The 14,041-nt window shown below is 40.1% G+C and overlaps 1 protein-coding gene across 6 annotated transcripts in view; it reads right to left on the bottom strand.

Annotated features, from left to right (window-relative positions):
* Nucleotides 1–14,041, bottom strand: part of PKHD1 (PKHD1 ciliary IPT domain containing fibrocystin/polyductin) — a 579,994-nt gene that overhangs the window by 507,830 nt on the left and 58,123 nt on the right. For all 6 annotated transcript variants that reach the window (XM_070074011.1, XM_051855614.2, XM_051855618.2 and 3 more), the window contains 4 exons: nt 13,065–13,142; nt 11,702–11,846; nt 7,274–7,382; nt 3,409–3,466 (listed from right to left, as the gene is read on the bottom strand). In XM_070074011.1, the coding sequence (XP_069930112.1) occupies nt 3,409–3,466; nt 7,274–7,382; nt 11,702–11,846; nt 13,065–13,142 (390 nt within the window). The remainder of the gene's footprint in view (nt 1–3,408; nt 3,467–7,273; nt 7,383–11,701; nt 11,847–13,064; nt 13,143–14,041) is intronic.

Below are 14,041 nucleotides of genomic sequence, written 5' to 3'. Positions count from 1 at the left end.
CATGCCAGGGGATTCCAATTCAATCCCATCAAGGTGGCATGTACCAATGCCATCTCACTAGTCCAAGTGATCAGTTTCAGTTCATAATTTATCATAATGATAGGATGAAGAGTCAAAGGGATCACACAAACAAGACTAGTGACTGCTAATAATAACTGATAGAATTGAAAAGGAGAGAGTGATCCAACATGGGAAGCAGGATACATAGCAGACTCATAGAATGGCAGATGCCCTAAACAGCATTCTGGCCTCAGAATCAGCCATTAAGGCATTTGGATATGGCTGAAAAGCCCATGAGAGTATTTCAGGCATGGAAAGCCAAGACACTCTGGCAAAAAAAAGAAAAAGAAAAATGACCTAAATGAAAGATCTCTGTGAGTGAGATCCCAGCAGAAATAACGGGCCATCAAAGAAGAAGGTACCTTTCTCTGAAGGGAGGAAAGAACTTCCACTTTGATTATGGTCTTGTCTAAATAAGGTTGGAGTTTGTGAACTCAAGAGGCTTCCATAGCTTTGGCAGCTCATGACAAGAGCCTCGGTGATTACTGAAGTCATAAATAAGAGCATTGATTGTTAAATCAACAATGGGAGTCACTGTATTCTTGCTCCCTATGTAGGATCTCTGTCCTTAACACGTTGTACTATGTGAATTAACAGTAAAACTAGTACTCAAACAGTACTCTATACTTTGTGTATCTGTGTGGGTGCAAACTGTTGAAATCTTTACTTAGTATATACCAATTTGATCGTCTGTATATAAAGATAATTGAAAATTAATCTTGATGAAGAATGGGATGGGAGAAGGAGTGGGAGATGGGATGGTTGTGGGTGGGAGGGAGGTTATGGGGGGAAAAATCCACTATAATCCAGAAGTTATACTTTGGAAATTTATATTTATTAAATAAAAGTTTAAAAAAACTAATAATGGATTTTAGACATTATCAATTCTTGTTTTTGTTTTGTTTCTAAATAAAGAAGCCAAACCCTGAGACTGATGAATGACTAAGTCAGACCATGGTACCAGGGGATTTTGCATCACAGTGAAGGACTGTTAACCACATATAGAAATTTCACTGCTCATAAAATGTTGTCTTGCCTGCCTCCTCCACATTCCCCATCTCCCTGGCTGATACTCTTGGCAGGCTTCCCAAATGAAATGAGAGCAATCATCTGGGAAGACATTGGAAAGATGTAGCCGTGTGGATCCTGCCTGGCGGGACCACTCCAGCCAGGACAGCCTCCAATCCTTCTCCCACGAGGTGGAGGAGATAGTGTGCAGAACTCCAGCTTGGTGAGAGAAAAGGACTTGACAGATCTGGGTGCCAGCTGACATCCTATTTCACACCTCGAATGGCTGACTCCTTCCTCATCCCTCATCCTAATAAGACTGCTGCCGTCTAAACAGGATTTTTCTACCCCCAGAACAGCAGGAATCAAAATGTCTGCATGTGATTTTCACAGACCACATCTCTTTTTCATAAAAAACTATTGTGTCTTGATTATGCAAATAGAACAAACCTATGTAAAACCCAGATGAATAAGATAATGCCAAATTCATACCCTTCAGAATATAATTTAAATACACATATCTAAAGTCTGTATTTATACACATACATTCACAAAATGTGTACTTTTCAATAAATTATATATTCATTTTTAAATTCTTGACCAGTCAAGCTAATCAAAACAATAAGTTCAATTTATGCATTTTGATGCAAATATAGATATAAATTTAACACTTGTGTTTCTACAATTATATCATTTTGGAATCTCTAAACAAATGAAAACCTTTTTTTATCAAACTATATTTTAAATACTTGTCAAACAAATGGATAGGAATTATATACTCCTATCGTTTTAATGATGTTTTGACTGTTTTAAAATTTACTATATATGAATGAAGTTGAAAACCTTCCTTTGATTATTGTATATAGCTCATGCCTATTTTTCTGCTGGACTATGGTCTTTTTACTTTTTATCTGTTGAACTCTTTGTGTAGTGGAGCCAATAAGACTTTGACAATAATGTAAATTAAAAATATGTAATCTGGAGGCTGGCACTGTGGCATAGTGGATTAAGCCATTGTCTATAATGTTGGCATTTCATATGCATGCCGGTTTGAGTCCTGGCTATTCCTCTTTCAATCCAGCTCCCTGCTAATATGCCTTGGAAAGCAGTGGAAGATGGTTCAAGTCCTTGGATCCCTGCACCCATGTGAAAAACCTGAAAGAAGCTCATGGCTCCTGGCTTTTGCCTGGACCAGACTCAGCTGTTGTGGCCATCTGGGGCATGAACTAGCAGATGGAAGATTTCTTTCTTTCTCTCTCTCTCTCTCTCTCTCTCTCGCGCTCTCTCATTCTGTGTGTGTGTGTGTGTGTGTGTGTGTGGAACTTTGCCGATCAAATAAACAAATTTTTTAAAAATTATCTCAAAAAATAAGTAAAATAAAATATTTTTAAAGCCTGGAATAGAAGTATACATTCATGAAGAATCAGTCAGCAAACTATATATAATCCTAGCCATGTTTATCCAATATTAAAACAGATTTAGCATTCCTGAATCTATTTCTGAGTTGTAGTCTGTTCTCTTTTTGTATAAATCTGCAGCTTTACAGAATCTTCTTTCCATATCTATATCTATAGTTACAGTTAGAGATATAAATATATCTATAGTTGCATCAAAATGCATAAATTGAACTTATTGTTTTGATTAGCTTGACTGGTCAAGAATTTCAAAATAAATCTTTTTGTAAAACTGTGTGCTCTCTAATGCACAAACAAATCCCCTGGATGAAAATCAGGGCTAATAGTCTTCAGGTGATATCCAACTCACCTCAACACAAGATAAAGCTGTGGGTGTTCGGACTACTCTGGACTCTGTCTGAGTCAAATAACAGCTATACCATTTAATATCTCTACAACCTCTATGACTATAAGCAAATTACTTAACTTCTTGCTACCTCATCTCCTCATCTACAAAATGGAAATTACAACATCTGTGATTTTATTAAGGTTTTGTGAGAATCTAATGAATTAATGTATGTGCAAAGCCTAGAATGTAACCTGGTACACAGAGTCCAAAGAAAATGTGTGGATGATTATAAAATCAAGACGAATTATGACTTATATTTCCTCCTTCCTCCAATATCAGCTGGTTTGAAATTGTTGGTCTCTTTTTCTTTTTGTGTTTAGATTCTTTTTGTTATCAGTGAAGTAATAGAATAAAAGTACCCGGGGTAAAACCAAATCAGGTTAAAAATGATCTAGAGATTGAAACTTATTTTCAAAAAAGCAACATAGGAGCAGCTAAATTTTCCCACTTACAGAGACTAACCACCCAGGTAGAAGAGTTTACAATAAGTTTTGGTGACAGGATTTACAACTATTCTTACTTTAAAAGATTTCTTACCTGGAACTCCACTTGATGGATTAACGTGGTAAACAATGGGTGTCTGTGCCTTGGAAAACTGTTTAGAAAATAGGGATAATCACAAGTGAGCATTTCATTAGAATACCACAAACACAAGAAGCACAAACCATTCCTCATAAAACATAGGGTTAAGGAAGCAAATGTTTATGTTTCCTTAAATCACCTTCAAACCTACTTCCTTTTATTTTCATAATATTTCTATGATGCACAGATGACTGGTATTATTCTATTTCTTCTATAGATGAGGTGAACAGAATTTGATCAAGGTCATATAGCTCCCTAACCTGCATCAAGTTTTCTAAACCCTGGCAAGCCTGTTTCTACAGGCCCACCTAACATACCCAATAGCATGTTTTAACAGAAGGAAAGATAGGCACACTATCATCCAGAATGTTAACTTTTCACTTCACTATTGTAATTTGATGTCTTTAGGTCGTGAAGATTTTAATTTTTCTAGAAAAGAATTCACTTATTTAATTGGGAGGACTCACTTAAATCATTATCAGCCAGAACTTTGTTAGGCATCAGCAAACTACAAAAAAGTGGAAAGTTGAATGGGAACATGAGAAAGGTGCTTGTTGAAGAAACAGAAGGTACCAATTGAGAGGAAAATTATTCAAAAAATTCAAGGAATGGAAAGTAACATTTTTCTTCAAGCAAGTGGAAAGCAACTTTGATGGAGAGGTGAGATCCTGGGAAAGCCTGGTTGTGACACTCCAAATCCATTTACACTGATCCTCCTCCTGAAGCTCATAATGTGTTCAATGAAGGCAGAGACAATGCCTGACTCAGTTGCTGGTAAACTCTGCGCAAAGTCTGGTATGTAGAAGACATTTAATTTTGTGAAAGACTGGGGTATCTTGATCTGAGATTATTGATATACTACCTGGAAGGAGAGTAGGGAATGAAACTATGCCAGAATTCCATCTCACCTGTAAGAATCTAGGTTAGTCTGAGATCAGGTCATTACTACATCAGGAAATCACATAGTGGCTCATCTGAAGAAATGGAGAAGCAGAAGGACAGACTGACCTGACGAAGATTTGAACCATGAGCCAACAACTCACCCAGGGATACCCAGTCATCCCCACCTCTTCCCAGATCCCTGGAATGCCTACATTCCACACAACCCATAGTGCTTCCCACTGGCAAACATATTGCAGCAAACTGTTTAGTTTGGTCTTCTTCCAGCACCTTAGCAGTCTACATTTCCAGGCGAGAATATCACCAAAAATAACTTCACTGTTAATCAACAGCCCTAATCAGACATTGACAATCGACAGATTTGTCTACAAAGCTGATGGCGACTTGACAGGTGGGGCGTTAACTATTGATCCATATGGCTGTATGGCCTGCTATCAAGGCTAGTTTCCTCACTTTCTAAAGGAAAGGATTAGAAAATAGTTCACAGAAAATGTGTACAGTCCGAAGTCAAAATAAGAATGCTGTGATTTCACAGATTGGGAGCTGGCCCTGATCCCACCAAAAGCTAAAGATTAATGGAGTTTCATGCACACTTGCCAAACATTCAGTCCCCACTCCACCCTTCCAGTCAACTTTTGCACCCATGACTTTACCTCCCTCAAGTTGGAACTTTACCAAAAGAGCCTACTGAGTGAAGTGGTGGTCATTGCCCTCTCTCACAGATGTTAGAAACCAAGGCAGTTGGCACAACCAAGCCCAAATCAAATAAGGAAGCATATCTCTTGATTTCAGACTTGACGTGTAAGATCTAATCCTTCCACTAAAGTCTGTGGGGAATACTGCCACTCCTTTATCATTCCATCCAACTCCTCATAGTAGTGAGGCAGACTCAGGTTGAAGCTTCAAAAAGGGCTTCACTTGTGATTCTCTCTGAGCCAACACAACATAAAAATCGTACATTTCTAAGAGAAACAGGCTCCTAGTTATCCACCAAGCTAGAGACATGACAAAGTGAAAAATTAATGAGCTTCCAAATCAAGCTTCCTGCATGCTGATCCTTGAGCCCAAGTGAGGTTAGCAACACCAAGAAGGAGAGAGGAAAACAGCAGATTAGAACAGCAAAGCCACAGCCACCAGCTGCTTGATAAACCTTCCGTGAGTTGTGCAAACTTGTCAGCGCCCACAGCAGGCTCTCTGGAGTGGACTGGCAAGGTGGAATTAATTTTTCATATGTGTGGTTCCCTGAGTCCAAGTCCCCAAACAAAGAGACACACTGTATTACATTGAGCTTGGGATGCCTCTCGTTAACTGCATCGCCTGGTGATTTTCCAATTCCCCCAGCTAGGAAAACTGCTCATGGACTTGTTTCTTTGATGTGCAATTTTAGGATATGTTTCTCTTCTTTTCCCCTTTCTCTCTCCTTACTGATCTTTCAATAAGTAGGAAAACTACTATTGGGATGAAGAGAAACATGGTGTGATGAAACATTTTCAGCCGTATCTCTTCTGTTGCATTCCCTGAGACAGCGGATAGGTGGATAGGTCTTAATAAGAATGATTTTGTTTTTTTGCTTCCTGCTGCATATGTGCAGAAGCAAAATTTCCAGAAAACAGGGGTCTCTTAACTGAGAAACAAAGTGTTAGGTGTGAATCAACAGCAAACATTAAATTTCAAACACAAATTGCTATAAAAATGGGGGCCATTTTAGAGATGAAGTCAGATGGTGAAGTCTTGTTCTCAAGGAGCATGGATTAGCGACTAAATTATACTCCTTGGAACAGCTCTTAACAGAAGCACCCTATGTGAAGAACAATCAGATCAAGTAAGAGTACTGAAAAGCTTTTTGCTTTTTATGAAAAGTCTAGGACCTACCCATCCCGAGATTCTTCTTTGGTTAAAAAAAAAAACTAACCTGAATTGGCCAATGAACTAAACAAAATATAAACTGAAGCTACAGTATAGATAATGAGGCTTTAAAATAAGTCAACATTGGCCTTCTAAACTCTCTCTGCTTCTGTTACTTCTCTCTCTGCTTCCCTTTCAGTTTATCTGAGCTTGAAGTATTCCACCAGCATACAGCCTCAGAGTTTGGTGTTGCAAAGAGTAGCGGAAAGCTATCATAAAGCAGAGGGAGAATTAGAACTTGGGTCCCTGAGGACCTTCACTATCCTGAGACTTGGCATGATCGCATAAAGACAACCTTTATGGTTCCTCTGTGAGGTTCAGTTTAGGTGGCATTTAAAGCAAGGTGAAGGTTCAAATCCTGGTTCTGTCCTTTATCACCTACAGGACATGGGCAAACTAGTTAATCTCCCTGAGCCCCAAATTGTGCATATGTTGGAACAGAATAATGAATATCCACCCATAAAATTTTTGTGAGCATTAAATTGGACAATTACATAAAACAGCTACAGCCTGACATACAAAGGTTCAACACTTGTCTTTAATCATAGTATAGTCTATGAAGCTGTATCACAAACTTTCTTCTTACTCTTTCAAACAGACTCTGGCTAATTTACAACTTGAGTGTTGGTAACACAAGCATACCCTCAGACTAAGAAAATACACATTCCATCATCCTGGGGCTGGCATTGTGGTGCAGCAGGTTAAGCTGCTGCATGAGATTCTGGCATATCATGTGTCCTCTGGTTCGAGTCCCAGTTGCTCCATTTTCAATGCAGCACTCTGGGAATGCACCTGAAAAAGCAGTGAAAGATGGCCCAAGTGCTTGGGCCCCTGTCATCCATGTGGGTGAACCAGGTGCAGTTCCAGGCTCCAGGCTTCAGCCTGACCCAGCCCTGGCCATTGTGGCCATTTGGGGAGTAAACCATAAACAGAAAATATCTCTGTCTCTCTCTACATCTGTCTGTCTGGAATTCTGTATGTGTGTGTAAAACATTCTTCCATCTGTAAAACTCACCTTGAAAGTACAGCTGTCTTTTGATACTGGACTTGGATTATCTAACACCTGTCCCTCAGAATGCACTTCCAAAGAGTATAGACCTTCATGGGTTTCGGAAAGCAGAGATCTGAAGGCAGAAATTGGAAACTCTTATGAATCAAAAAACACTAATTCCAAAAGCTAGCAGCTCATTTAATCACTTCCAGTTTTCTTCCTGTTTGCTTGTAGAACAGAGCTAATCAAACAGTATTACATCCTACCTTTCACTTCCTAGATCCATTCTTTTTTTTTTTTTTTTAAGATTTATTTATTTGAAAGTCAGAGTTACACAGAGAGAGAAGGAGGGAGGGAGGGAGGGAGAGAGGGAGGCAGAGAGAGAGAGAGGGAGAGGGAGAGAGAGAGGGGGAGAGGGAGAGAGAGAGAGGGAGAGGGAGAGAGAGAGAGGGAGAGGGAGAGAGAGAGAGAGAGGGAGAGGGAGAGGGAGAGAGAGAGAGAGAGAGAGAGAGAGGTCCTCCATCCGCTGGTTCACTCTCCAGATGGCTACAATGGTAGGAGCTGTGCCGATCTGAAGCCAGGAGCCAAGAGCTTCCTCTGGGTCTCCCACGTGGGTACAGGGGCCCAAGGACTTGGGCTATCTTCTACTGCTTTCCCAGGCCACAGCAGAGAGCTGGATCGGAAGTGGAGCAACTGGAACTTGAACCGGCGCCCATAAAGAATGTCAGCACTGCAGGTGGCGTCTTTACCCACTGTGCTGCAAAGACTTCAAAGACTGGATCCTTCAGGAAAAGCAATGTCATTTGAAAAGTCTCTAAAATTTAAGAGAAACAAAAATCCTATTTCTTACAAGGTTTCAGGGGAGGGGGGAGTCCCATTTCTCAGAATCATCAATTCATAGGCATTTAAGAATTAGAAGGTACTTTGATAGATACTCTCATCCCAGTTTCTATCTTTTAGAAATGACAGTTATAGATAGATTAACTTATGTGCATGAACACCAAAGGGTCAGGATAAAAGGGGGCTTGAATCCTAGTTCTCATAAAAGGTATTGATCTTACTTGTTTCCAAAAATAGCAATAATGAATCTTCATCTTCCAAGAAGCTGCTAAACATCTCATGTGTCCATCAAGACAAAGGGACTTAGTTCTTCTCTCTTTGCATAGATATCACAGTGGCCTCTTTGCCACTCTGAGGCTGCCATCCACAATGGATTTTTGTCATAGGGAAGATATGATGAGTAAGAATAAAGCTAGATTTAAGCTATGCTTCTTTGCCAAATCTTCCCAACAAAATCTTCAGTATGACTTTAAATATTTAAATATGAAGTGTCTATTGTGTTAGCAACTAGTATTATGTGTTTACCAAGCACTTGAAATGTGGATAGCTCCAATTAATATAGACTAGAAGCATAAAATACACACTAGATTTTGAAGAGTTGGTATGCAAAAAAGGGATCTAAGATATCTCATTAATAATAAACATAATTACATGTTGAAATAAAAATATTTGGAAAATATTGAGTTACATAAAATATATTTTTAAATTAATTTCTCTTGTTTCTTTGGACCTTTTAATGTGGCTATTAGAAAATTTCAAAGTACATTTGTGTTCATATTGTATCTTGATTGGGCAGTGTTGGTTTTAGTCACATATGGGCTGTTTTGCCTTTTTATATGATAAGCATGCCAGCATTTCATTATTAATAAACTGTATATTTTTTATACCTGAATGTTAATTTAACTTTATAGTCATATTTAATCAATTAATATATTTAAGAGAGTAGTATTTCTTTTTCTCTAAAAGGATGATACAACATAAATGGTACATCCTAATTGGAAGTAAGTAGATAGGACACAAAAATCTTTATGGCTTTAGCTTATTTTATAGAAAGTTCTTGCAGGAAGTCTATGTTAAGATATGCCATAAACTAATACTCCACCTACGGCGCTGGCATCCCATATGGGCTTCGGGTTCTAGTCCCAGCTGCTCCTCTTCCAGTCCCGCTCTCTCCTGTGGCCCAGGAAGGCAGTGGAGGGTGGCCCAAGTGCTTGGGTGCCTGCACCCTCATGGGAGACCAAGAGGAAGCACCTGGCTCCTTGCTTTGGATCCACGTAGTTCCGGCCATAGCAGCCATTTGGGGGTGAACCAACAGAAGGAAGACCTTTCTCTTTGTCTCTTTCTCTCACTGTCTAACTCTATCTGTCAAATATATATATATATATATATATATATGCCATAAAAGGGGCTGGTGCTGTGTCATGGTGGGCTAAGCCTCTGGCTGTGGCACCAGCATCCCATCTGGGCGCCGGTTCAAGTCCTGGCTGTTCCACTTCTAATCCAGCTCTTTGCTATGGCCTGGGAAAGCAGTAGAGGATGGCCCAAATGCTTGGGCCCCTGAACCCACGTAGGAGACCCAGCAGAAGCTCCTGGCTCCTGGCTTCAGATCAGTTTAGCTCTGACTACTGCAGCCATTTGGGGAGTGAACCAGCAAGTGGAAGACTTCTTTCTCTGCCTATGCCTCTGTGTAACTCTACCTTTCAAATAAATAAATCTTTTTTTAAAATGCCATAAAACTTAACAAAGCATAGAAGGATTCTTAAAACAGTTCATGGAAATGTACTTTATGAAAATACTCTGAATTGATTTCAAAATAATTTTGTACCAAAGTAAACTCATCTTTTAATTCCAACTTCCACAAATGTTTTGAAGTAAATTAGGGTTTAAAACTAATAATAATGCTACAAAGAATTTCAAACAACAACTTTTTTTCTTTTTTTCTGAAAGAGTGAGAGAGAGAGAGAGAGAGAGATCTTCCATCCACTGGTTCACCCCACAAATGACTGCAACAGCAGGGAATGGACCAGGCTGAAGCCAGAAGACTGGAGCTTCATTGAAGTCTCCCACATGGGTGTAGGGGTCCCAGCACATAGGCCATTTTCCACTGTTTTCCCAGGTACATGAGCAGGCAGCTGGACGAGAAGTGGAGCAGCTGGAACTGGAACTGGTACTCATCTGGGTTATTAGCATCATAGACAGAAGCTTAACCTGCTGTGTCAAAATGCTGACCCCTTACTCAACTAACATTTAATGAACATCTTCTATTTGTAACATCTTGTGCAGTCCACCAAAGGGTGAATATGGTGAAATCAAATTTATCCCCTGCCTTCAAAGCACTTAATTCTACGAGGATGAACATGACAAGTGTCATGAAAACACAGGCTGAAAAAGTGTCACTGAAGTTACACACACTGTGCCTTTGTGTAAATTACAAAAAAAGAATTTCTTTCGGTATGATAAATTACAAAGAAAATGTGTGTGTGGATGAAGTACTAAAAGGTGTTCCTTCCTCCCCTTTCAAATAAAGAAAAGATTATCCTCAGCTGAATGCTCAGGGAAGAGATGGAATTCACAGTGTAAATTTCAACAGGCAAAAATGGAAGATGGGGAGTCTTCCTGAAAGAGGGAACTCAGGAAATGTCATTGTTCTTTCTCTTCACCAATGTTCTACTTCCCTCCAGCCACTCTAACACATGAGTTAACAAAGCAGGAAATAGTGTAACCCTCACAAAAACCTGAGTAGAACAATAGATTGTCTGCAACCTTATACAAATGTGTTCCAAACAGAGATAATATCAAATGTAGCATAGCTAAAAGCAAATTTCCTTTCTAACTGGCTTAGGGTTTATGCACAATCATTACTATTATGCATATTCAAAACAGTTAGTGCTCAAATTGCAAAATGGTGCCATTTATTGAAAGCTTAAGAACCATAGAGCACTCTGCAAAAAAAAAAAAAAATCGTAAGATCATAAACAAAATCCAATCCCTCCTTAAAAACATCTCAAAATTTTTCTCCATATTGTCATCCTTCCTTAAGCCCTAGAACCACACAGGGACCTTTAAAGGATGATATTCACATGGAATATTTTCAAAATCTATAGCTGTAGGCCAGTGTCATGGTATAGTGGGTAAAGTCACACCCTGCAACATCAGCATCCCATATGGATGCCAATTCATGCTCCACTTCTGATCCAGCTCCCTGCTAATGGCCTTGGGAAAGCAGTAGAGATGGCACAAGTGTTTGGTCCTCTGACACTCATGTGGGAGACCACATGAAGCTCCTGGCTCCTGCCTTCGGCCTGGCCCAGCATTGGCCATTGCAGCCATTTAGGGAGTGAAATAGTGGATGGAAGCTCTCTCTCTTTCTCTTTCTCAGGGTGTGGGTGTGTGTGGGTGTGTGTATGTGTGTGTGTGTGTCTCCTTCTCCTTCAATAATTCTGATTTGAGAGAGAGAAAAGAGAAGAGGAGAGGAGGGGAGGGGAGAGAAGGAAAGAGAACTATAACTGGTAATTAATTGCAGTAGGAGTTTCCCTAACACATCACCAAAGGCTACTAAGACAAGCACTCATATGCTCATCCTGTCTGGTCTTCCTATTCCCAGACAGGCACCTGGTCTGGCATTTCACCACAGGCAACTGCAAGAAGACAGGAAAGACATCACAGGGGACACTGGGCAATGCAGGCACCACCATGTTCACCAGGCGTATCTTCAGCTGAGAGCCATTGGTGGGATAAAGGACACTTGTCTCCAAACCTAAATACAAAGGAAAAGGGGAAATCTCAGCTAACCAGACTTATGATACACTCAGGGTAATGTCAAAACATGGCCATATAGGGACAATGTAATTTATGCTAAATTTACCTAAGGATTAAAGTAACATTACTCCTTTCCAAAGGCATTTATGGCTGCTATCTATTGGGATATTCTAACTTATGGATTTATAAAGGGATTTTTGTCTCTTTAGGTCTACCTAAATCCAAGAAATGTTTCATCCCTGAAAGTTATTTTGCATTGTATGGGAAACAGGAATGCTAGACTGTGGTTTAGAAAGTCCACAACATAGAACCCATCCCTTTTCACTGGGTTACATCTCCATGTACCCTTTTTAAGTTGAAAAGAGTTGAGAATACCTGGTCAAAATACAATCAATACACCTCACCTGTGAAACATCACACACTGTAGAGAATTGGTTGCTAACCCTCCTGATTGCATGGCCAATAGGGAGCTGTGGCTCACTGCCATCACCCAGCACCATGAAAGTATGTGTACTGCATATTGCTATCCAGGAAAAGCATCAAAATTCAAAACTCAAAGTATAATTTCTACCAAATCTGTATTGCTTCCACACTATAATGAAGTTGAAAAATCAGAAGTCAAACCATTATAGGAATAAGTATTTGGCACAGCAATTAAGATACCCATATCCCATATCAGAGTGCCTTAGTTTGACACGTGGATTTGCTTTTGATTCCAGCTTCTTGTTACTGCACACCTTGGTAGGCAGCAAGTAGATGGTGGCTCAAATGGATTTTTCCCTACCACCCATACGGGAAACCTGGAAGGCATCCCTGGCCCCCGACTTCAGCCTTGCCCAGCCATTGCAGCCATTTGGAGAACGAATCCGTAAACGAGAGCTCACTTGCTCATTCAGTCTCTCTGCCTCACAAATAAGTGTACAAATTTTAAAAAACATTGTAAGTCAGGGACCCATTTGTATAAAATTATCTATAAGGAAGACAGCAAAGGTTCTGGGGAACACATTGTCAAAGTCCTATGATGTTACGCATCACCAAGTGTTCTGCTTTTCTGAATTAGCCAGTGAGCATCTGGAGAGAAAGATGTTAGTCCCTCTGTCCTTCTCCCTTCAGTCCCTCTTTTACAGTTGTTCTTAGAAAAGGAAGAAAACCAAATTTTGTTCTTTAGGATTGTGTGTCCATTAAGAAATTCACATTTGATAAAATTCAAACTTACCATCAAAAATAACTGTAATCCACGTTCCCCCTGCAAGGCTACCTTCCTTGGGCTCAATACGTAAAGTCAGATGTGGTACTGTCAATAAATGAGAAAAACAGTGGCTTTTAAGGTCAAACTTGATCTAGTAGCTTCCCCAACATTTTAAAGTAAAACAACATGCAGAGGGCCAGTGCTGTGGTGCAGCAGGTTAAAACCCCACCCTGCGGCACTGGCATCCCACATGGGCGCTGGTTCGAGTCCTCACTGCTCCACTTCTGATTCCACTCCCTGCTACTGCATCTGGGAAAGCAGCAGAGGATGGCCCAAGTCCTTGGGTCCCTACACCCATGTTGGAGACCCGGAAGAAGATTCTGTCTCCTGGCTTTGGCCTGGCCCAGTGCCAGTCATTGTGGACATTTGGGGATTGAACCAGCAGATGAAAGACCTCTCTCTCTGTCTGTACCTCTCTCTGTAACTCTTTCAAATAAAATTAAATAAATAAATAAATACTTAGCATGCATTAGAATGACCAGAAGAGCTTGATCAAATGCAGATGATGAGCTCTGCTACAAGAATATCTGGTTCAGTTGATTTGAGACCAGCTCTCAAATTTCCATTTCTAATCTGGTGTCCCTGGTCTGGGGACCACACCTTCAGAATCCAGATTTTGTGGAAAACTCTGACTTAGCCCTCTCGTTTTAGACATTCAAAAACCTAGTACCCACAAGGACAATCCTGAATTTCATTTTCCTTTGGGAAGAGGCTCACTTTGTTCCCTAATTGAATTCATAGTATCTTCCCTCTCTTTCCTACCTTTTTACCAGCTGACCATATTTAATTGTAGAAGTTGCCACTTGTTTTTTCCTGCCTAATCCACCATCCTCTACTTTCTCCTGGAATAAGTGATCAGAGTGAATTCCCAGACAGATGCGAAATTCTGTAGCTTTTAGCCTCACCTGCTCATAGCAGGACCAGTGTGTGGATCGTTGCTGGAG

Source organism: Oryctolagus cuniculus, chromosome 5 (assembly GCF_964237555.1).
Source record: "Oryctolagus cuniculus chromosome 5, mOryCun1.1, whole genome shotgun sequence".
NCBI lineage: Eukaryota > Metazoa > Chordata > Mammalia > Lagomorpha > Leporidae > Oryctolagus > Oryctolagus cuniculus.
Note: the sequence above shows the minus strand (reverse complement) of the source record. Positions and strands in the feature narration are given on the sequence as shown.